This window comes from Leucoraja erinacea, chromosome 11 (genome assembly GCF_028641065.1).
Source record: "Leucoraja erinacea ecotype New England chromosome 11, Leri_hhj_1, whole genome shotgun sequence".
In the NCBI taxonomy this organism is placed as follows: domain Eukaryota; kingdom Metazoa; phylum Chordata; class Chondrichthyes; order Rajiformes; family Rajidae; genus Leucoraja; species Leucoraja erinaceus.
This window is the reverse complement of record NC_073387.1, coordinates 3848046-3872603: the sequence shown is the minus strand read 5'-3', so window position 1 is coordinate 3872603 and position 24558 is coordinate 3848046. Positions and strand designations below refer to the sequence as shown.

At 44.1% G+C, this 24558-nt stretch overlaps 1 protein-coding gene across 2 annotated transcripts in view; it reads right to left on the bottom strand.

Moving 5' to 3' along the window:
* Nucleotides 1–10469, bottom strand: part of LOC129701422 (serine/threonine-protein phosphatase 2A 55 kDa regulatory subunit B beta isoform) — a 565371-nt gene extending 554902 nt beyond the window's left edge. Inside the window, exons 1-2 of one of the 2 annotated variants that reach the window (XM_055642585.1) lie at nucleotides 10364–10469; nucleotides 9870–9947 (exon numbers count right to left, since the gene is read on the bottom strand). In XM_055642585.1, coding sequence (XP_055498560.1) covers nucleotides 9870–9947; nucleotides 10364–10370 — 85 coding nt within the window. In that variant the 5' untranslated portion in view covers nucleotides 10371–10469. Of the gene's footprint in view, nucleotides 1–9869; nucleotides 9948–10363 lie in introns of those variants that run through there. The other variant, XM_055642587.1, reaches the window with a different exon arrangement.
* Nucleotides 10470–24558: the final 14089 nt, after the last annotated feature.

The following is a 24558-nucleotide window of genomic DNA, read 5'->3' as shown; positions in this document are numbered from 1 at the left end:
GCACCAATGGTTCTTCCATAAACTGGGGTACTGTCCAATTCACCTATCAGACATTGGATTTTGTCTCTGCAAATGTTGTGCTCTAATGCAGATCCAATGCTCCAATATTCAGCACTCTGCATCTTTTCTTTCACTCTACATATTGTCCTTCAGTTTGGCTTGATTGTAGTTACATATGGTATTACAGGCTGTACACCAATTTTCTGGCAACTGACGGTCTGTCCACCTCTATGATCCAGACAAAATTATGAGAGCTCAGTTGCAATTCCCTGAGAGGCCACATGTGGCATTGCGAGTGGTGAGCGCTCTTTCCGGTCTTGTCCCTGTGTCGTGAAAGAATCAACTATACTCTCAATCTTCTCTCCTAAAACCCCCTTTTCACGGTACGACTTGACGCAAGAGGTAACCAGAGTTTGACATCGTGGGAACCTCGTGCGGTAACAATACGGCATTCGTGGACCACCGTGGCGCTAACGGCAGGTAATCGTGTACCTTGGGTACACGGGAGAAAATTCAAACATGTTTGAATTTGTCCAAGAGTGTCTTGTGCACTTGTGGTTGAGCATTGCAACATTTTATGAACGAAGTGTCCCGTGCGATATCGGTAGTAACTCCACACAGGTCACCGTGGGAACCTCCTGCCAACGGTGAACCCGGAAGTTGGATAGAGTGAATCCAGCCAGTTTGCTATTTACATACAAATCTAATAAAACTAGCTAAGCATTTCATTAATGTCAGTGTGTCTCTTTTTGATGTGTCTGAAAGATGGGGAGTGTCTTCATTTTACTGGCAGTGGGTGTGTCACTGAAACAGGTTCAGGTAATTGGTTCGCATCCACCTTGTGTGTGCGTCTCTCTCTCTCTCTCTCTCCCTCCCTCTCACACAGGCGTGAATGGATGAACTCCGCGTTAGTAGACAGCATTTACGGAGAGAGAGGGAGGAGAGGAGAGAGAGAGAGAGAGGAATGGTGCAAAAAATGAGTGAGAGAGAAAAGCTGAGGGAAGCAAGTCCTGGTCAGTCCTTTCTGAAGATAGACACCAGTTGCTTGGAGCAACTCAGCGGGGACGGGCCACATCTCTGGAGAGAAGGAACGTAAAATGCTGCCTGGCTCGCGGAGTTCCTCCATTCATGCCTGTGTGAGAGTGAGGGAGGGAGAGTGTGAAAGAAGGCTCTCGACCCGAAACGCCACCCCATCCTTCCTTCTCTCCAGAGATGTCTGCCTGTCCCGCTGAGTTGCTCCAAGCAACTGGTGTCTATCTTCAAAGGACTGACCAGGACTGCCTCTCTCTCTCTCTCTCTCTCCCTCCCTCCCTCTCACACAGGCATGACTGGAGGAACTCCGCGGGCCAGACAGCATCTACGGAGAGAAATGGACAGCGACCCATTCTTCAGGCTGCCTTATGTCTCTCTCCCCCCCCCCCCACCCCAACTCCCCACCCACACACGCGAATGCTGGAGAAACTCAGCGGGTGCAGCAGCATCTATGGAACGAAGGAAATAGACAACGTTTCGGCCCCGCTGCACCCGCTGAGTTTCTCCAGCATTCGCGTGTGTGGGTGGAGTTGGGGTGAAACTCGAAGGCCTGAGCTCTAAGGAGACGTTGACCAAGCTAGGACTCTATTCCGAGAGTATGAAAATCAAGAACCAGAGGGCATAATTTTAAGGTGAGGGGAGGGGTTGAGGATTTAACAAGAATCTGAGGGGCAGCCTTTTTTACACAAAGGGTGGTATGTATATGGAACTGTTGCTGCCAGTGGAGGTAGTTGCAGTAGGTACTATCACAATGTTAAAAAAACATTTGGACAGCTACAGTGAGAGGATAGGTTTCGAAGGATATGGGCCAAATGCAGGCAGGTGGGACTGGTGTAGATGGGACATGTTGGGCCAAAGAGCCCGTTTCCTCTGTAGGACTCATTGGCTTTAAACATAGAAGAGGTGAGTAAAAATAACTCCTTTCCTCAGCAGATCTCTTTATTGTGCCCAATTATCATCATCCCTCTCGTAGGTCTTGCTCAGTTCTCCACTAGCAGTGAGTCGGTGAACACAGAGGTGAGTGGCCTAAGTTAGTATGTGTCTCATTGATGCAGGCTTGCATATATTCATACATCTGACACATTAATTGCTCCATTTTTTTGATTACGCAAGGACATAATTATAAAGCAATCCAACCTTTATTCATTTTTCAGGATTAGGTGTCACTAGCTAGTCCAACAATTATTGTCCACCCCTAATTGCCCTTGCAAGGCCAAGTGGTCTCTTGCACCATTGCAATCTGCTTGGAAAAGGTGCTTCAAATAGTGTTTTTGGAGAGGGACTTCCATGATTAGATTCAGTGATGGACCAGTTAAGCGCCAGCCACAGATTTCCAAAATCTGGACTTGGAGTGGAACTTTCAATGGTCTGTGTGCATCTGATATCCTGGCTTTGGTAATCACCCAAGTGTTGGATGTGCTGTCAGGGAATGGTTAAGGTAAGTAACAAGAGTGCATTTGTACACTGGTGAGTGGTAAACCAATCAAGTAGGCCGCTCCATCCAATATGGTGTGTAGCTTCTTCATGTTGTTGGAGCTGCATTCATCTAGGCAAGTGGAGAGCACTCCATTACTCTCCTGACCTGGGCCTTGTAGATAATGGAAACGATTCAAGGTGTTGGGAGGGAGTCTATTGGACACAAATACCCACCCTCTGACCTGCTCCTGTAGCTGTATTTATGTAGCTCTCCAGCTACATCATTTCTGGTCGATCATGAACTTCAGGCTGTTGGCAGTGGAGACTGGGCAATTGTAATACCATTGAAAGTCATGTGTTTAGATTCTGCCTTATCCACAATGGCCATGTTGTGGCATTTTAATGGCACAAATACTGATTGCCACTTATCAGCATGAATCTGAATGTTGTCTCAGTCTGGACAAGTCAATGATGGCTGATCTTTTTTACTTGGTGACACTTTTCCTCCTCCAGCCTCATAATCCCCGAATGCAGCACAGAAACTGGCCTCTTTACCCATTGTGTCTCTGCCGACCAAGATACTTACCTGACATTTGCCTGCATTTGATTCATATCCATCTAAATCTTTCCTATTGTGTACCTATCTAAATGTATTTTAAACATCATAATTGTACCACTGGCAACTCGTTCCATATACCCACCAATATGTGTGCAGAAAAACTTGCCCCATAGGTTCCCTTAAGTCTTCATTCTCACCTTAAACCTATGTTATCTATTTTTAGATGCCTCCACCTCGAACAAAAAACTGTGACCATCGCCTTATTATTACTGTACCCCTTATTATTTTATAAACCTCTATTAATGGTCACCCTTCAACCTCGTAATAAATGGTTAATCTGAGCCTTGAACACACTTGACTAGACTCCATAGATTTATTGGGAGAAAAATTGCCATGATCCACTATCCCTAGATGAAGAAATTCCTTCAGATCCAAGTCCTGAATAGCTAATTTCATGGTTTGCGATCTTGGCCCCTGCTTCCAATTAACCCAGCCAGAGTTACTGTATCCTTTGCCTTCTTAATTGTTTGCTGTTCATTTTCAATGGTTCATGCACAAGGAATGTGTACAACTGTTGGTCCCTCTGAAAGCCAACGTGTTTCAATCTCTCGCCAGTTAAAGAGAAACCATCTCTCTCCCAAAGTGATTAATCTCATGTTTTTGTGATATTTGCACTGCTACATCCTTGGTCTTTCTCTTAATTTTAAACTCTCTTTGCATCCGCTCTGCAGCCACGTGGCCATCTTCTTTTCTATTATCAGTGAAGTACATTGATGAAGTAGCTGGAGGCAGATACAAAATGCTGGTGTAACTCAGCAGGACAGGCAGCATCTCTGGGTGGAATGGGTGATGTTTCGGGTCAAGACTCTTTCTTCAGACTGATGTCAAAGGAGTGGGCAGTACAGAGATAAAATGTAGTCAGAGACAGTAAGACTGGTGGGAGAACTGGGAATGGGGGTGGGATGGAGAGAGGGAAAACAAGGGTTACTTGAAGTTAGAGAAGTCAATGTTCATACCGCTGGGGTGTAAGCTACCCAAACAAACTGTGAGGTGCTGTTCCTCCAATTTGCACTGGGCCTCACTCTGACAATGGAGGAGGCCCAGGACAGAAAGGTCAGATTGGGAATGGGAGATGTAAGGCAGACTGAGCAAAGGTGTTCAGCGAAACGATCGCCGAGCCTGTGCTTAGTCTTGCCGATATACAGGAGTTTCCCAAGTTTCCTGCCTTCTCCCTATAACTTCTAACACCTAAAATGTCAGGCTAATATGTCAGGCTAACATGTCAGGCAAGTGGTGGAACAGCTCTCCCAATTTGGACGTGCCCATAAATGTGAGTACAAATGTACGGGTGTCAGAGGTTATGGGAAGAAGGCAGGAGAATGGAGTTAGGAGGGAGAGACAGATCAGCCATGATTGAATATTGTAGTAGACTTGATTGGCCGAATGGCCTAATTCGACTTGTATTCCTTATGTCAGGTTGAGTGGAGTTGAAGCCACTTTGTTGTGTCCAAGTTAGGTTCCTTGGTTGATGTCAGGTGCTTGTCCAGTTCTATTTTTTTCAATATTTCAGTGTACAATTTATCATGTAGGTGGGTGGATTGCTTGTCCATCTTAGAGGGTACTGAAGAGTCAGTCACATTCATGGGACTGGAGTCAGACGTAGGCTAAACTAGGAATTGACAGCCGATTTTACCCTGAAGAGTATTATTGAAACAAGTACATTTTTAAAATGGCCTAAATATCTTGCGATCATAACAACTCTCAATTAAAAAAAAGACAAATCTGAATTTAGCTTCCAAAGGGCTTGGTGAGATTTGGATTTAGCTCTCTGAATTATTAGTCTGGCAAGGTAACCACTGCTTAACAGGATTAAACCATTGCAGCAGGGTTAGGTAGATCTTTAATCTGCCTTTTTGTCCATTGAGAACTCTGATCATCTTCAGACAAGACTGTATACATTTTTGGCAAGGGTATCCATCACCTCTGACAACATATAGGTACTTCATGAATACAGTAACATCCTACATCACTTTTGATATCCTAGTTGCATTAGATACAATTTTGATATTTCACCTCTAATGGACAGATTTTAAAGACTAGTTCCATGCCTATCCTTGGAGTTCTTGGGTTGGACAATCTATCATAATTATGTGGGGCTGCTGGATGACGCAGATGGCATTAGTTATGTCTATCATTTTTCTTATATTCATAACTTTGCCGTGAGCATAGCTGCTGCAGAACACATTTTAGCCCACTCAATGTTTTAATAGCCTCTGCATGAGTCATTTTAGTGCACCATGCTGTGCACCTAGTAATATTAGCAAATGTATAATAAAGGCGGATTAATACTATGAGATTCAGTTTTCAATACTCTGTTCATCCTTCAGTTTATTTAAAATTCACCACACATCATCAGTACCAAAAAACATTGGTATTAAAGCAAATATGTTGCCATGGTATTTGGCAGTAATCTTATATACAAGCTCCAGGCATATTATTTTAAGTACATGTTATATCGCAAGCATGCAAGACTGATAAAAAACGTTCACCCACACTGTTCACCATTGCAACCCCCCCCCCCCCCCCCCCCCCATCCCATATATATCATGCACAGTGAAACCTGCATTCAAATATCCTTTACAACTGTGCAAATAAATACATAACCAAGTGAATAGATTAAAATCAATTGATTGCCAATGTATTGGAAGACAGGAAACAACAATCCAAATAACATTCCTAAATGAAACATTCATACCATGCTCATGAAAAGTCACTGATCTGAAACAGAAAGACCGGGTGAATATCAGCTGGCTTTATTTTAGCAGTAGAATTTTAAAGTTACAGTGTGTGTGGGGGCTCATAGTTGATCTTGTGAATGTTTCATTGATGATAAATACTCACTGATAACTTAATCATTGTGACAATGGACAGAAAATGAAAAAAATATCTTCAAATTAAATGTCCTTGTCAGGTTTCTTGCCAGCCCCTGGAAACCAGGCTTGAGACCAGTCACCGAAGTCATTTCACGATGATGTTTGCTGTCCTCCAATCAAGAGATGATACAATCAAGTTAGCTAACATGTGAAGCCAGACCATCGTTTCAACAACTTTCATTAATCCGCTATCTGGAAGAATCCACAATTACAAGCCTGGTAAATTATTAACTCTGACACCTCATTAAGTAGGAAAGTACAAAACAAAAAATATTACACATGATTTTTTAAATGGTAGGGCAATATTCAAAATTCTGTGCCAAATAAGTCAAAATATGTTCATTCACATCAGTTTACATCTGGATGCAGTGAAATTTATTTTCACATAAAACTCACAAAGTAAACAGTATACATACAGTAATGATAATGACAATGAGTGCAAAACAGCAGAGGGGTGTAAGATGTGTAATGCAATCGGAATTTAAGATGGCCCCATGATGGCACCAGAGAGCAGAAACAATTTACATGAATCTCCTAATAAAATATTTGAAACAGCCTTCTATGATCGCTTCTCCCTATATCTATAGAGAATGGTATTAGGAGGGAGAGATAGATCAGCCATGATTGAATGGCGGAGTACACTTAATGGGCTAAATGGCCTAATTTTGCTCCTATCACTTATGACCTATCTGTTCCAGTGCTGAGCAAAGTTTTGTTTACAAATAAGATTTCTTCTATAGGTGTTTGCTATTTCTAAACAAATGGTCTTGGCATTTAAAAAAATGTTTTTATTCTGTATCCTGACAGTACTCCAGAAATTGGTGACTTTATTGACACAAGCATTGTTATAATGACACAACCAACCAAAACCACAATTAGGTCTCCTTTCTTGCCAACCCCCTCTTTGATTTGAATTATTCCCTAATTAAGAAAACTATGTTCTTCGCCGAGTTGAAAAGCCAAATGGGTGCCAGCATGAATTGTATTTCCACTGTAAAATGGAATGACTGCTAATAGAACAACACCAAAGGCTGCAACACAGTAACATCCATCAGTGAAGCGCTATCAATTTGGATTATTTTAGAACAATTTTATTTCCATACTGTTTAATTCTAATCCTGAGGTTCAAGTTAAACATCCGAACAAGCATTCCAGTGCTGAAAAGGGAATGCCACGCTGTCAGAAGAACTGCCATTGAACCAAGGCCTGCTTTGCAGCCTGACTGGGATAGATAGAACGGAGCCCACTAAACATTCCAAGGAGCAGCAGGTGATTGCTTCCAGTGTACTGGCCCTTATAGCAATTTTTTCTTTAAAAGGCCATTTAAAACAAATCATTCTTTTTATGAGGTTGCAGAATCTAATCTGGCTGTCTTGTCCAGCTGCCCATGCCAATTGATCACGAATCACTCGCACGGGTTATGAACAGCAGTAGGTAAATGCAAACTATTTTTTTCCCTTCCATATGGCTGGAATTTCAGGACATTTAAGAATGCAAGTCAATTTGACTCAACATTTTGTTTCACAAATATCCATTTGATAACCAGAAAGATATAATAATTCTATCGAGGGATCACAGACCCAAATGTTGACTGAACCTCATTCCACAATGCTGCTTTAGCTGCTGAGTTATTCCAGCATTTTCTGTTTTTGTATTAGATTTAACAGCAACCTTCGAAAAAGTGAGACTTCATGTTTTGTTAATAATAGCAATCAAAACTAAATCTGCTGATGTTAGTGTATCTATGCAACGTGTGAAAGAAAATATTTAAATATTATACTGATGCAATTGGTGTCATTACTTATTATGGACCACTTGCGTCAGATAAGATTTCTACCTCAGATCCCAAAATGTACTCTTGGAGGGATGCGGACTCTCCTACAGTAATCATTACACATTTTGAGTATGCATGTTTAATTTAGTTTAGTTTATAGATGCAGTGCGGAAACAGCCCACCGAGTCCACACGGACCAGCGATCCCCGCACAATAACACAATTCTACGCACTAGGGACAATTTACACTTATACCAAGCCAATAAACCTACAAACCTGTATGACTTTGAAGTGTGGTAGGTAACCAAAGATCTCAAAAAAATCCCATGCGGTCACGGGGAGAACGTACAAACTCCGTACAGACGGCACCCGTAGTCAGGATCGAAACCGGGTCTCTGGTGCTGTGAGCGCTGTAAGGAAGCAACTCCACCTCTGCACCACCGTGCTATGTAGAAGATGTGCTCAACTTGCCCTCTAAAAATGATTGAATTAGAATTGCAGTTCTACCTCAACATTATTTTCTTCAGCCTTACTTCATGCCAGTGGAAGAATAACCTTCTCTGTGCCTTTCTCACCCAGCTGTCTGAACTTGAACCCATAAAACACACCTCATTCTATACTCTTCCGGCCCCATCCTAAAGTGTCATATTATTCTGATTCATCTCCTTGCCTTCGTGAACAAGTGAATACAAAATTATTGCATCCCTCTACAAGTCAGTCCACAGCCTCAACATCCACAACCTCTTTACAACTCTACATTACTTTGGAACTCTGCTTTTTTTTTTACCTTTGCACATCCTTCCTCTTGCTATTCCTCAGTGCGAATGTCTAGTGGTCACGACACCAGATTTGCAGACAGAGAGTTGCACCATTGATTCAGTGACCATAAAACTACAGAACTACCCACTGGATCCACTTCTACCTCACCAGAGACACCAGGGACCGCAAATGCTGGAGAGTCCAAACTGCTGGAGGAACTCAGCGGGTCAGGCAGCATAGGATAGCATATTTCCCTACAGGTCTGCTCAGTGATCCTAAAGCATATTTCCAGTGGCGGACTATGTCTAAAAATATTGGTTGCCAGGAGACAAAGGGGGCCCACCCACATCTACAATGCTATCATTTAACAGGGGCCCACTTGCCATCACTTAATCAGGGGCCCACTTGCCATCGGGCAAGCTGACACCCTGGCCAGTCCGCCACTGCATATTTCCTTACAGGTCTGCTCAGAGATCCTAATCCGTTTTTTGCTCTCAACTGTTCTTAACTTCAAAACATTTACAATGGGGACCATAAAAAAGTATTGTCTACACCCATGAACATTTTTTCATTATTAGTTGTTATATTCTGTCACTACATCTGTGCCCAATACTGAAATATTGTTATATTAATGGCACAGGAAATGTACAAACGCAATTGGCATCACTTGTGAAATAGATAGATATTGATGCTACCCAGGCCACAAAGTGAAGGCTTCAATTATAGCATCATTCATGCACTCAACTATCAGATAGCTGATCAGACCAATTATCCTGGAGTCAGAAGTCCCACCGGGACTCTGTTGGTTTAAAGTCCTCAACTGCAGACAAAAATCATTTTCTTGACTTTAATATAAATATCTCACGATTTGAAACCACGTCCGTTCTCTAAGCCAACATTACCAGATGAAGTCAAGCAGCATTAACTGCGAGTGTGTGAACCAAGCACCTGATTTGTTCTTGCAGCTTATCACAGATTCAAAGGACGTTGTCAACGGAGTCTGGTGTTGACAAACTCACATGCTCACTTACTATTATTATTTTGAAAAATGTTGTTTAATGTAATCACGTTTGTGAACAACCATTTAGCTACAGCAGGAGCAACAATCGCTCATCTGCGCTGCAATTACAACATTTACATGCAAAAACAAACATGCCCTCCGTTATTTTGTGGCACAATTTGAAAGAGGGTTTGATGGGGGGGGGGGGGGGGGGGGGGGGGGGGTTTATATTTTGTATGTAACGCTGCTGAAAGGTTACAGCTCTTCATGGCACGGAACAGCCGAGCTCACACAAACGCTCTCTTGTTTTAACTCACACGAGCTGGAAGAAGGATGAAGTTATCGTCATTATATTGTATTTTACCTTCATTTTGCGAAGAAATTAAAATAAGCTTACCTTCTGACACATCCTCGTCAATAGTTCCCTTAACCTGAGATAAGCACCAGTGCATTTCGTTTGCATTGCCTCCAAATCCTACAAGATAGAGATAAATAAAACATCCTGGTCAATAGTTCCCTTAACTTGAGAATAAGCACCAGTGCATTTCGTTTGCATTGCCTCCAAATCCTACAAGATATAAATAAATAAGACGTCCTCGTCAACAGTTCCCTTAACCTGAGAGAAACAACACTGCATTTCGTTTGCATTGCCTCCAAATCCTACAACATAGAGAGAAATAAAACATCCTCGTCAATAGTTCCCTGAACCTGTGAGAAGCACCAGTGTATTTCCTTTGCATTGCCTCCAAATCCAGCAACATGGAGAGAAATAAAACAGTTCACATTGAAACGGCGAGCTGCCTGCCGCCATTGCCGTTGCTGCGGCCACGGTGTTCCCGGGGGGGGGGGGGGGGGGGGGGGGGGGGTTGCCGGTCAGGGCTGGTACCTTACCCGGCATCGTCGGCGGAGAGACGGTGCAGCTGAAGCCGGGGCTCTGCGCTCGTGCCCTTTACTCGTGCCCGCGCCTGCGCTCGTGCCCTTTACGCGCTGTCCTCGCCTGCGCTCCCTCAACCGCCTCCTCGTGTGCCCGCTCCCTCAACCGCCCCCACGTGCCCGCCCCGCGCTGTCCCACTACTTCCTTAGCAACGGAAGCCACTAACCCTCCCCCGAGGAATGCAAGCATGGAGTTAGGAAGAGGCACAAAACGCGCAGGAAGGAACTGCAGATGCTCGTTTACACCGAAAATAGACACAAACTGCTGGAGTAATTCAGCGGGACAGGCAGCATCTCTGGAGAGAAAGAAAAGGTGACATTTCAGGTTGAAACCCTTCCTCAGACTGAGTGTCATGGGAGAGGGAGTCTAGAGATCTGGAAGGGTAAGGTGTGAAAACGACAGATCAAAGCAGATGATGCTAAGGGAATATATGGGGAAAGGAACTGCAGATGCTAGTTTACACCAAAGATTCCAGCTCCTCTATAATCTTTGGTTTACACTGAAGCCAGACACAAAAATTTTGGAACAATTCAGCGGGACAGGCAGCATCTTTGGAGAGAAGGAATAATGGGTGATGTTTCAGATCGAGACCCTTCTTCGGAAAAGTCACCCATTCCTTCTCTCCATAGATGTTGCCTGTCCCGCTGAGTTACTCCAGCATTTTGTGTCTATATAAGGAAACATATAATGATTCATTGTTGGCGGAGGTGAAGGTGACAATGAGGCATACAATCAGTAGCATTTAACCAGGAGGACAGTGAAACTAGCAGGAGAACTAGGGTGGGGGGACGGAGAGATGGGTAAAGCAAGGATTACTTGAAGTTAGATAAATCAATATTCATACCGTTGGATTTTAAACTGTCTAACCAAAATATAAGGTGCTGTTCCTCTAATTTGCGTTGGGTCTCACTCTGACAGTGGAGGAGGCCAAGGACAGAAAGGTCAGTGTGGGAATGGGAGCAGGAGTTAAATGTTTGGCAACCGGGAGATCACATAAGCCTTGGCAGACTGAGTGAAGGCTTTCAGTAAAACCATCTCCATGCCTGCGCTTGAAGTTGTGAATGGTGCTAAAGATTATGGAGGTGTTAATGCTGCTGTTTTATTAGCAGTCGACACCAGGAGTTGTTCTGGCATCCTCCCCCCTAATGATTCACTGACTATGAAAGGTTCACCAGATGTAGTAGCAGTGAGGTAGGAAGGGTGGCAATCAATGGCCCTTTACCATCACTGCTGGGTCAGTATCATATAACCTCATGATCATGTGTGAACACTATCATCAGAATGAATGGTTTGCATATTCTAGATGTGTCAAAGAAAGTGTAAAAGACGCAAGCAGGAAGCAGGCAAAAAATGTAGCCTGAAAGAAAACAATCAAATAAGTTCTAATGAAAGATCCCAGATTGAAAACGTTGACAGTTTCCATTTCCATAGATGCTGCTTGGCCTGTTGAGTGTTTTCCAGCGTTTTCTGTTCAAGTTAGCTTTCCCAGTGTAATCCAAGTGTCATCCTTTAAAACAAAGGATCATAAGATCATAAGAGATAGGAGTAGAATTAGGCAATTTGGCCCATCATGTCTACTCCGCCATATAATCTCTCCCTCCTAACCGCATTCTCCTGCCTTCTCCCCATAACCTCTGACACCCATACTAATTAAGAATCTATCTATCTCTGCCTTAAATATATTCACTCTCTTTGCCTCTATGGCAAAGAATTCCACAGATTCACCACCCTCTGACTGAAGAAAGTCCTCCACATCTCCTTCCTAAAATAATCTATATATCTATCTATATACTATTAAAACTCTGTGTGTGTTTGTGTCAGATTCGGGCCTCTTTGATTCCTTGGTCCGCCAGCACCACACCCCCACCCTCACTCATTTTGTCGCCTGCTGGCCAGCGACCATAACGGCTGCTGACGCCCGGCTCTGCTCGAAAAACACTGACATTTTTCCCAACCGCTGGTGCCCGGCTCGGCTCTGTCACGCTGCCTCAAGCCAAATATCGGATCTTCAACCGCTGCTTTTCGCCCTCGGCCGAAAAGCAGCGGGGGAACAGCCAGCGTGACAGAGCCGGCGTGTCACAAGCGCCAAGGATGCCAGGCCTCACAACCGCCGCTTTCATTTACTTCATTCCACAGTGAGTTCAGTTCAGTAACCACAGCCCCCCCCACACCCCCCCCCCCCCCCTTACCCCCTTGATATCCCCCCCCCCCCCCCACCCCCCCCACCCCCCCCCCCCTCTCTACCGCCGCTGCATGCCCCCCCCCCCCCCCCCCTGAAGCACGTTCGGGGACCAGACCCAATGGGTCTGCACTTGGTCTAGTATATTACTAAAACTCTTATCTTGTTTGTCTTTTTTCGGTTGTTTGTTTGTTTGTTTTTTTTACCTCAATTTGCGCAAAAATGGTAGAGGATAGTGCTATCATTTTAGCCCACCTTATTCACCATTGTCCTGTCATGTAAATGAAATGAGTTATATTTAAATTGATGGTATATTTTATGTTATTGACGTTTAAAAGTAAAAAAAAACATAAAACAGCGCCCCCACTTTACCATGCAGTCATGACAGTAAAAAACAACAAAACACGCAATTAACACAATTTAACACAAACATCCATCACAGTGAATCTCTAGGCACTTCCTCACTGTGATGGAAGGCAAAAAGTCTTATTTATTCCCTGCTTCTTCTCCTGTGGTCAGGCAGTCAAACTGCTGCATCGAGGCGATTGAGGTTCTCGATGTTGAAACCCCCGCCGGGCGATGGTAGATCCTGCGGCCGTTATAAGCCGCACAGGGCAATGAAAGGTTCCACGAACGGGCTTGTTCAAACCCCGCGATTCGGGGCTGACGAAGCTGCTGTTGCGGGAGCTCCCGAAAATCGGTCACCTACCAGGGACCTGCGAGCTCCTGATATTACAGTCCAGAGGGCCTGCGGCCAAAGCTTCCGAAGCTCCAAAGTCAAGTCGCAGCCACAGCACCACCACAACCTCTGAAGTCAGCCAACTCCGCGATGGTAAGTCCACAGGCTCTGCAACTGGAGCCTTCAAGTTGGAGGCTGTCAGCTCCATGATGTTAGGCCTCAGCGCAAATGGAGATACAACAAGGGAAAGGTCACATCCCCGTTGAAGAGATTAAAAAAGTTTCCCCACCTCCCACATGTCATCTATCTATCTATCTATCTATCTATCTATCTATCTATCTATCTATCTATCTATCTATCTATCTATCTATCTATCTATCTATCTATCTATCTATCTATCTATCTATCTATCTATTCTATCTATCTTCTGTGTCCGACCGGCTGCCTGCCGGCTGGCTTTCTGCCTCACTTGTAGCTGCCAGCCTTTGAGTCATTGCTACGCAAACACCAGACGCAGAATCGCCGAGGTTTTTTCCATTTCGGTAGAGATTTCACTTTTCATTCTAAGTATCCACTACTGATTAAATTTTGTTGTGTTTATGTACACATTTTTAATAAAATCCCCCCCCCCCCCTCCCCCCCCAAAATTTCAAAAGAAAACCGGCTTCACACCTATAGAATGTTGGTCAACGTTCCATCGCGTGATGTCACAATGCCCAATGCTCACAGATGTCCAATCGGAATGGATGAATTTACATATGCCTTTGCAGCAGCCCCAGCCCCAGCCCCACCCCACCCCCGCAGCCTGGGTCGAAGTACGAAATCATGTGTGTGCGAATAGAGAAAGAGGATTGGGGGTGAAAGGGTATGGGGAACAGATGGTCTGTCACTACCCCTACCACTTCCACTCTCCCTCCCCCCTATTTCCTCCCTCTCCCCCCCCCCCTCTCCCCCTCCCTCCACACTCTCTTCCCCCTCCATCCCCTAACCCATCTCCCCCCTCCCCACACCTCTCTCCCTCTCCCCCTCCCCCTCCCCCTCTCTCTTCCCTTCCCCACCCCTCTCTCCATCGCCCTTGCCAAAGACATTCTTGCCATAGAGGGAGTACAGAGAAGGCTAACCAGACTGATTCCTGGGATGTCACGACTTTCATATGAAGAAAGACTGGATAGACTCGGCTTGTACGCGCTAGAATTTAGAAGATTGAGGGGGGATCTTATAGAAACTTACAAAATTCTTAAGGGGTTAGACAGGCTAGATGCAGGAAGATTGTTCCCGATGTTACAGAACAAGGGGTCACAGTTTAAGGATAAGGCGGAAATCTTCTAGGACCGAGATGAGAAAAACATTTTTCACACAGAGAGTGGTGAATCTGTGGAATTCTCTGCCACAGAAGGTAGTTGAGGCCAGTTCATTGGCTATATTTAAGAGGGAGTTAGATGTGGCCCTTGTGGGATCCTAAAGTGATCAGGGGGTATGAGGAGAAGGCAGGTACAGGATACTGAGTTGGCGGTGCAGGCTCGAAGGGCCGAATGGCCCACTCCTGCACCTAATTTCTATGTTTCTATGTTTCCCTCTCCTCATCCCTCTCCCTCTCCCACCCATCCCTCTCTCCCCCACCCCCCTTCACTCTCCCCCGCCCCTTCCCCCTACCCCTCTGTCCCTCTTCCACCACTTACCCCACACCTCTCCACCTCCCTCCCCACTCTTCCACTTCTATCCCCCACCCACTTTCCCTCCCCACTCTTTTCCCTCTCTCCCCCCACCTCTCTCCCCCTCCCTCCACACTCTTCCCCCTCCATCCACACTTCCCCCTCCCCCCTACCTCTCTCCCTCCTCCCCTCCCTCCCCAACACCTCTCTCCCCTCCCCATCCCTCTCTCCTCCCCCTCTCCCTCTCTTCATCCCTCTCCCTCTCCTCCGCCTCCCATCCCTCTCTCTCACTCACTTTCCCTCTCCCCCACCCCCCCTCTACCCCATCTCCCTCCTCCCCCTCCCCCCACGCCTCCTCCCCCTCCCCATCCCACTCTCTGCCCTCTCCCCCACCACTCTCTCCCTCACCCCTCTCCTCCCACCCCCCCATCCCTTTCTTCCCCAACCCCCCTTCCCCTCTCTCCCACCCCTTCCCTCTCTACCCACCCCACTCTTTTGAAGAGGGAATTAGGTGCAACGCTAGCAAGTTTGTGGATGACCCAAAGCTGGGTGGCAGTGTGAACTGTGAAGAGGATGTTAGGAGGTTGCAGGGTGACCTGGACAGTTTGAGTGAGTGGGCAGATGCGTGGCAGATGCAGTAAAATATAGATAAATGTGAGGTTATCCACTTTGGTGGCAAAAACAAGGAGGCAGATTATTATCTCAATGGGGTTAGGTTAGGTAAGGTAAGGGGGAGGTACAGCGAGACCTGGGTGTCCTTGTACACCGGTCACTGAAAGTTGGCGTGCAGGTACAGCAGGCAGTGAAGAAAGCTAATGGAATGTTAGCCTTCATAACAAGAGGATTTCAGTATAGGAGTAGAGAGGTTCTTCTGCAGTTGTATAGGGGTCTGGTAAGACCATGTCTGGAGTATTGTGTACTGTTTTGGTCTCCTAATTTGAGGAAGGACATCCTTGTGATTGAGGCAGTGCAGCGTAGGTTCGCAAGATTGATCCCTGGGATGCAGGGACTGTCATATGCGGAAAGATGGAAAAGACTAGGCTTGTACTCACTGGAGTTTAGAAGAATGAGGGGGGATCTTATAGAAACATATAAAATTATAAAAGGACTGGACAGGCTAGATGCAGGATAATGTTCCCAATGTTGGGCAAGTCAAGAACCAGGGGCCACTGTCTTAGAATAAAGAGGAAGTCATTTAGGATTGAGGTGAGAAAAAACGTTGTCACCCAGAGATTTGTGAATTTGTGGAATTCCCTGCCCCAGGCGAATGATATGCGGATACAGGTGAGTTGGGGGGGGGGGGGGGGGGGGGGGGGGGGGGGGGGGGGTCGCAGGGGTTGATAGACAAACAGTTGGACAAGGCCAAAAGACAAAAGGTGTGAGATCAGGATGGAAGAGGTACAAAATATCACTGGAGAACATTTTCTTCCACTAAATTTCCCCAATGGTTCCTAAGGTGGATCTTACTGATGACTTGATGTGATGATGTTCCAAATTGCCTGGTGCCTAGATCCTTGCAAATATTCATAGTTATAGCGTCATACAGCTGTACGACACAGAAACCAGCATTTCAACCCACCATATCCATGACAATTTATTTGCCCGTATACGTTCCATCCCATCTGCCCTCATTAGGACCATATCTTTCTTTGCCTTGCTTGTTAAGCCAAAACAGGAAGTGGTGGATGATTTCCTTCCCTGAAGAACTTAAGTAGACCAGATGACTTTTTACAATAATTCTGTACTTTCACAGTCACAACTACAGAAATAATCTTTCTGTTCCAATGCGTTTAATTAACCCCGATTAAATTAAACCCTTCTTCAGACTCTACCAGGGTGACTGGAGCTATGAGGCTGCAGCACTGTCAATTGCACCACTATGTTGCCTCATACTCACTGAATGAAATGAACTATTCAGTATGGGACAAAAGAATATTGGAGGGAGTTGAGAATTCTGTGTGTCAAAACAACACATGCTGAAAATATACAGGTACTTGAAGGCAAACATTTTTTTCTTCTGACTCCACCAGGGTGACTGACGGAACAGCAGCAGCACTGTCAATTGCACCACTATGTTGGCTTAGAGTTATTGAATGAAATGAGCTAATCAGTCTTATTGAAGTAGAACAAAAGAATAAAGAAGGAAATTGAGAAATTATGTAAGTAAAAACAGCAAATTCTGAAAATAAACATGAAGCCTGTATTCTGTATAGAATTCATGAAAAAGAAAAACAAAACTTACATTATGTAGCACTATGCATGTGTCACTTTTGGATTGTTTGCCCGGTTCTCATGCCTATAAGACCAACTTAGAGGGTATGAGAGAAAGTCTCGCTCAAGTTGATTGGAGCAGGTAATTTGTGGGGAAAGGCACATCAGCCAAGTGGGATGTTTTTAAAAGTGTGCAGACAAAAGCTCAGGATATGCACATCCCTGTTAGAGTGAAGGGCAAAACAGGCAAATGTTAGGAACCTTGGCTGATGAGGGAAATTGAGGCATTGGTCAAGAATAAGGACGCATGGGACAGGTATAGGCATCTGGGATCAATTATATCCCTGGAGGAGTTTTGGGAACTAAGAAGCAAAATAAAAAAGGAAATCAGAAGGGCTAAAAGGGGCCAGGTGATAGCTCTGGCAGATAGCATCAAGGACAATATCCAGAGATTTTATAAATATATAATGGGAAAAAGGGGGGGAGTGCGACCCCACAGGAATCAAAGGGGTCAACTCTGTGTGCAGCCACGGGAGATGGGCAAGATCCTCAATAAGTATTTCTCTATTTATCGAAGAGAAAGGCAGGAGGACGGAGGAACTTGGAGTAGTCAATGGAAGTGTTTTGAGAACAGTCAGTGTATTGTGTATGAAAGTAGTCAAATCTCCAGTGCCTGATCAGATATATCCGCGGACATTGCGGGAAACTAGAGAGGAAATTGTGGGAGCACTGGTTGAAATTTACAAGTCATCTTTAAATACAGGAGAGTCTTTTGTATTTGCCGGAAGACTGGAGGTTGGCAAATGTTGTGTCTCTATTCAAGAAGGGCTGCTAGGAAAATGCTGGGAACTATAGCCAGTGAGCTTAACATTTGTAGTAAGACAGTTACTAGATAGTATTCTGAGAGATAGGATATATAGACATCTGATTAGGGATAGTCAACATGGCTTTGTACTTGGGCGGTTGTGTCTCACAAATCTGAGTGTTTTGAAGATTTTGAAGATGTGACCAAAAAGGTTGATGAGGGCAGAGCTGTTGATGTTATATAAATTGACCAGCAAAGCATTTGGTAAGGTTCTATGTGGTAGACTGCTCTGGAAAGTTAAATTGCATGGGATCCAAGGAGAGATAGCTCAATGGATAGAAACAAAATACTGGAGTAACTCAGCTGGACAGGCAGCATCTATGGAGAGAAGGAATGGGTGATGTTTTGGGCCAAGACCCTTCTTCAAATTTATGTCAGGAGGTGGGAGGTACGATGATAAGGAAGTGTATAGATAAGGAAGTGTAAGGTGTGAAAACAGGACAAAGGGAATTGAGATCAAGGAAAATGTATAATAGATCATTGTTAGGAGATTGTAACAACAAAGCAAACAGAGATAAAATGTAGTCAGAGACAGTAAGACTGGTCGGAGAACTGGGAAGAGGGAGGGGAGGGAAATAGAGGGAAAGCAAGGGTTACTTGAAGTTAGAGCAGTCAATGTTCATACCGCTGGGGTGTAAGCTGCCCAAGTGAAATATGAGGTGCTGTTTCTCCAATTTACTCTGGACCTCACTCTGACAATAGAGGGGGTCCAGGACAGAAGGGTCAGTGGGGGAATGGGAGAGGGAGTTAAAGTGCTTAGCAACCGGGAGATCAGATAGGTTTAGGCGGACTGAGTGGAGTTGTTCAGCGAAACGATTGCCGAGCCTGCGCTTGGTCTCGCCGATATACAGGTGTCCACACCTGGAACAGCGGATCCAGTAGATGAGGTTGGAGGAGGTGCAAGTGACAATAGACAATAGGTGCAGGAGTAGGCCATTCGGCCCCTCCAACCTGCCCCGTCATTCAACGTGATCATGGCTGATCATCCACAATCAGTACCCCGTTCCTGCCTTCTCCCCATATCCCCTGGCTCCGCTATCTTTGAGAGCTCTGTCTAGCTCTCTCTTGAAAGCATCCAGAGAACCAGCCTCCACCGCCTTCTGAGGCAGAGAATTCCACAGACTCACAACTCACTGTGTGAAAAAGTTTTTCCCCATCTCCGTTCTAAATGGCCTACCCCTTATTCTTAAACTGTGGGCCCTGGTTCTGGACTCCCCCAACATCAGGAACATGTTTCCTGCATGTCCAATCCCTTAATAATCTTATGTGTTTCAATAAGATTCCCTCTCATCCTTCTAAAATCCAGAGTATACAAGCCCAGCCGCTCCATTCTATCAACATATGACAGTCCAACAATCCCGGGAATTAACCTGGTGAACCTATGCTACACTCTCTCAAATGCAAGAATGCCCTTCCACAAATTGGGAGACCAAAACTGCACACAATACTCCAGGTGTGGTCTCACTAAGGCCCTATACAACTACAGAAGGACCTCTTTGCTCCTATGCTCAACGCCTCTTGTTTTGAAGGCCAACATGCCATTTGCTTTCTTCACTGCCTGCTGTACCTACATGCTTACTTTCAGTCACTGATGAACAAGGATCCCCAGATCCCGTTGTACTTCCCCTTTTCCCAACTTGACTACATTTAGATAATAATCTGCCTTCCTGTTTTTGCCACCAAAGGGGATAACCTCACATAACCTCACATTTATCCACATTAAACTGCATCTGCCATGCATCTGCCCACTCTCACCCAACCTGTCCAAGTCACCCTGCATCCTCATAGCAACCTCTTCACAATTCACACTGCCACCCAGTCATCTGCAAATTTGCCAATGTTACTTTTAATCCCTTCATCTAAATCATTAATATATATTTTAAGTGAACCACTGCCTCACCTGAAAAGACTGTTGGAGTTCTTGGACGGACTCGATGGGGGAGGTAGAGGGACAGGTGTTGCATCTCCTGCAGTTGCTGGGGAAAGTACCTGGGGAGGGGGTGGTTTGGTAGGAAGAGACGAGTTGACCAGGGAGTTGTAGAGGGTTCAATGGATAGAAAATTGGCTTCATGGAAGGAAGCAGAGGGTGATGATGGAAAGTTGCTTCTCGGACTGGAGGCCTATGACTAGTGCTGGGCCCATTAGTATTTTTCATCTATATCAATGATTTGGAAGAGAACATACATGGCAAGATTAGCAAGTTTGCAGATGATACAAAAGTGGGTGATTTTTCAAATAGTGATGGAATAGTTGATGGAATTTAATAAAGAGAAATGTGAGGTGTTGCATTTTGTGAAGCCTAATATGGGCAGGAGCTTCACAGTGAATGTTGGGACTCTGGGAAATGTTGTAGTGCAGAGGGATCTAGGAGTGCAGATGCATGGCTCCTTGAAGGTGGAGCCACAGGTTGATAAGTTGGTCAAAAAGGCTTTTGGTACATTGGCCTTCATCAGTCAGGGTATTGTATTTAGAAGTTGGGAGGTCATGTTGCCCCACCAATAAGACATTGGTGGGTCCTCATTTAGAACATTGTGTTCAGGTCTGGGCACCATGCTTTATGAAATATGTTGTCAAGCTGTAGAAGGTACAGAGAAGATTTACAAGGATGTTGCCAGGACTTGAAGTCTGAGCTATAGTGAGAGGTTGAGTAGGCTGGGAGTGCAGGAGGATTAGGGGTGATCATATAATGAGAGGAAGAGATTGGGCAAAATAATGAGAGGAAGAGATCGAGCAGATGCACAGAGTAGGTGAATCTCTTGCCCAGAATAGGTGAATAGAGGACCAGAGGACATAGGTTTAATGTGAAGGGAAAAGATTTAATAGGAATCTGAGGGTTAACCTTTTCACACAAAGGGTGGTGGGTGGGTGAAACGAGCCACCAGAGGAGGTAATTGAGGCAGGGACTGTTGCAATGTTTAAGAAACTGTTAGACAAGTACATGGATAGGACAGGTTTGGAGGGGTATGGGCCAAATGTTCACATGAGATTCTAGGAAAAGCCTCACTTTAATGTCTTGTCTGCAAGCTAACATTTTTTTGCGATGTCAGCTTAGATTATCTAGTCAAATCTTTAGTGTAGGACTTGAACCCCAATGAATTTAAGAGAAAATATTATCTTGGGAATCAATCATATCTGAATTTACAGGTATGGCAGGTTTAATGGATGTACAATATATAACACTTTTTCTTTGATTAGTACATTAATATACTACATATTTCCTGAAATTTATGTTTTTGCTTCAGTTTTGTTAAATTATTTAGAATTTATTTCCTTTGTTTGATTTCAAACGAACAAATGACGTTGAATAATGAATGTCAAATTATAAAATTATTGTTGCTGATAGAATTTCAATTGGACTAACTCTTTCATCTATTTAAATATTCTTAGTCAGTTTATCCACTGGCATGTCTAAGGCATATAAACAAAGTGAATGAAATTTTTGTTCTATTAAGTTAGCAACGTTTATGTTTGATTTTTATGGTACAAGTGAATCCAATGCTACAGATAATGCCAATGATTTGTTGAAAATATATTCTTGGGCTGATTTATTTGTGAGTTTGATTGGAATATTATGATTGGCCGAGAGGAAAGGAATTGATTGGGAACATGATTATATTAGCATCTTCTTGTGCGTTAAATAGTGTCATTCAATCCAGCCGCACAAGCTATCAGAATCAATCAGATCCCATTCTTCTCAAGGTCTGGAGATATGTATTTTCCAGTGGGTGTCATTGTTTAGTGATCGGAGACAAAATCTTGGTTGATTTATTTTCCTTCCTTCTAAGACTGGGAAGTTATAGGATTTTATCCAACATCCCAACTAATATTAACTAGCCTGAGTCTGAAGAAGGGTCTCAACCCAAAACGTCACACATTCCTTTTTCAGAGATGCTGCCTGTCCCACTAAGTTACTCCAGCATTTTGTGTCTATCTTAGCTAATTGAACATGGATCTGAGATGTTTGTGGTTTGGACATCATATTCAGGGATATCAATAGGCAATAAACAATAGGTGCAAGAGTAGGCCATTCTGCCCTTCGAGCTATTCAATGTGATCATGGCTGATCGTCTCCAATCAGTATCTCGTTCCTGCCTTCTCCCCATATCCCCTGACTCCACTATACTTAAGAGCCCTATCGAGGTCTTTCTTGAAAGTACCCAGAGACCGGCCTCCATCGCCCTCTGAGGCAAAGAATTCCACACTCACAACTCTCTGTGTGAAAAATAGCTTCCTCATCTCCGTTCTAAATGGCTTACCCCTTATTCTTAAACTGTGGCCCCTGGTTCTGGCCTCCCCCAACATCGGGAATACGTTTTCCTGCCTCTAGCGTGTCCAAACCCTTAAAAATATTATATGTTTCAATAAGATATCCTCTCATCCTAAACTCCAGAATGTACAAACCCAGCCACTCCATTCTCTCAACATATGACAGTCCCGCCATCCCAGGAAAACCTTGCAAGAATGTCCATCCTCCAATCAGGGGACCAAAACTGCACACAATACTCCAGATGTGGTCTCACTAGGGCCCTATACAACTGCAACAAGACCTCTTTGCTCCTATACTCAACTCCTCGTGTTATGAAGGCCAACATGCCATTTGCTTTCTTCACTGCCTGCTGTAGCTGCATGCTTACTTTCATTGACTGATGATCAAGGAATCCCAGATTCCATTGTACTTCCCCTTTTCCCAATAGACACCATTTAGACAATAATCTGCCTTCCTGTTTTTGCTACCAAAGTTGATAACCTCACATTTATCCTCATTAAACTGCATCTGCTATGCATCTGCCCATTCACCCAACCTGTCCAAGTCACCCTGCATTCTCATAGCATCCTCCTCACAGTTCACACTGCCACCCAGCTTTGTGTCATTTGCAAATTTGCTAATGTTACTTTGAATCTCTTCATCTAAATCATTAATGTATATTGTAAATAGCTGCGGTCCCAGCACCGTGCCTTTGCGGTACCACACTAGTCACTGCCTGCCATTCTGAAAGGGACCCATTAATCCCTCTTCTTTGTTTTCTGTTTGCCAATCAATTTTCTATCTATGTCAGCACTCTACCCCCAATACCATCTGCCCTAATTTTGCCCACTAATCTCTTATGTGGGACCTTATCAAATGCTTTCTGAAAGTCCAGGTACACTACATCCACTGTCTCTCTCTTGTCCATTTTCCTAGTTACATCCTCAAAAAATTGCTGAAGATTAGTCAAGCATGATTTCCCCTTTGTAAATCCATGCTGACTGTTACTGCTATCAAAATGTGCTGCTATTTCATCTTTTATGATTGACTCCAGCATCTTCCCCACCACCAATGTCAGGCTAACTAGTCTATAATTCCCTGCTTTCTCTCTCCCGCATTTCTTAAAAAGTGGGATAACATTAGCTACCCTCCAATCCACAGGAACTGATCCTGAATCTATAGAACATTGGAAAATGATCACCAATGCGTCCACGACTTCTAGAACCATTTCCTTAAGTACCCTGGGATGCAGACCATCAGACCCTGGGGATTTATCAGACTTCAGTCCCATCGGTCTACCCAACACCATTTCCTGCCTGTTGTGGATTTCCTTCAGTTCCCCCATCACCCCAGATCCTCTGGCCACTAGTACATCAGGAAGATTGTTTGTGTCCTGCTTAGTGAAGACTGATCCAAAGTACCTGTCCAACCCGTCTGCCATTTCCTTGTGCCCCATACTAAATTCACCTTTTTCAGTCTTCAAGGGTCCAACTTTGGTCTTAACTAATTTTTTCCTCTTCATATACCTAAAGAAGCTTTTACTATCCTCCTTTATATTCTTGGCTAGCTTACCTTCGTACCTCATCTTTTCTCCTTGTATTGCCTTTTTAGTTATCTTCTGTTGCTCTTTAAACATTACCCAATCCGCTTGCACCCCGCTCATCTTTGCTAGGTTGTACTTCTCTTTTATTTTTATACTGTCCCTGACGTCCCTTGTCAGCTACGGTCGCCACTTACTCCCCTTGGAATCTTTCTTCCTTTTGGAATGAACTGATCCTGCACCTTCTGTATTATTCCCAGAAATACCTGCCATCATTTTCTACTAAATACTGAAGAGATCTGTGTAATTAATTTTTAAATGGTGAAAAGCTGGTTTATTAGCAGCTAGTGATAAATAACAGATAGAAGCAAATGAGAAACTTTTTAAGAAATCCCTAAGATTTAAATACTTACATTAACAGGCAATTTAAATTGCTTGATAAGGTATCTCTTAGATTATATTCCACACGCTCGGACATTCTTTTTTATCGAGCTTCAAATTTTGGGAGCATTACATATAGTGCAAAAATAGTTAAGGAGGCATTAACAGGTGTCAATCTGATCCAAATTAGTTCTTATGATCATCCAGAATCATTTATCAGCATTATGATTTCTTTCAAAACTATGAAATATACCACTCACAGATCTGATGATTTGCACCGATTGTATAAATGATGCATGAAGTGGAAGTAGAGAGGACATATGTGAAATACAGAATAATATAATTTCCCTTCAAATGCATGTTCTATCAATTTGCAACTTATTCTACTAAATTGCCAGA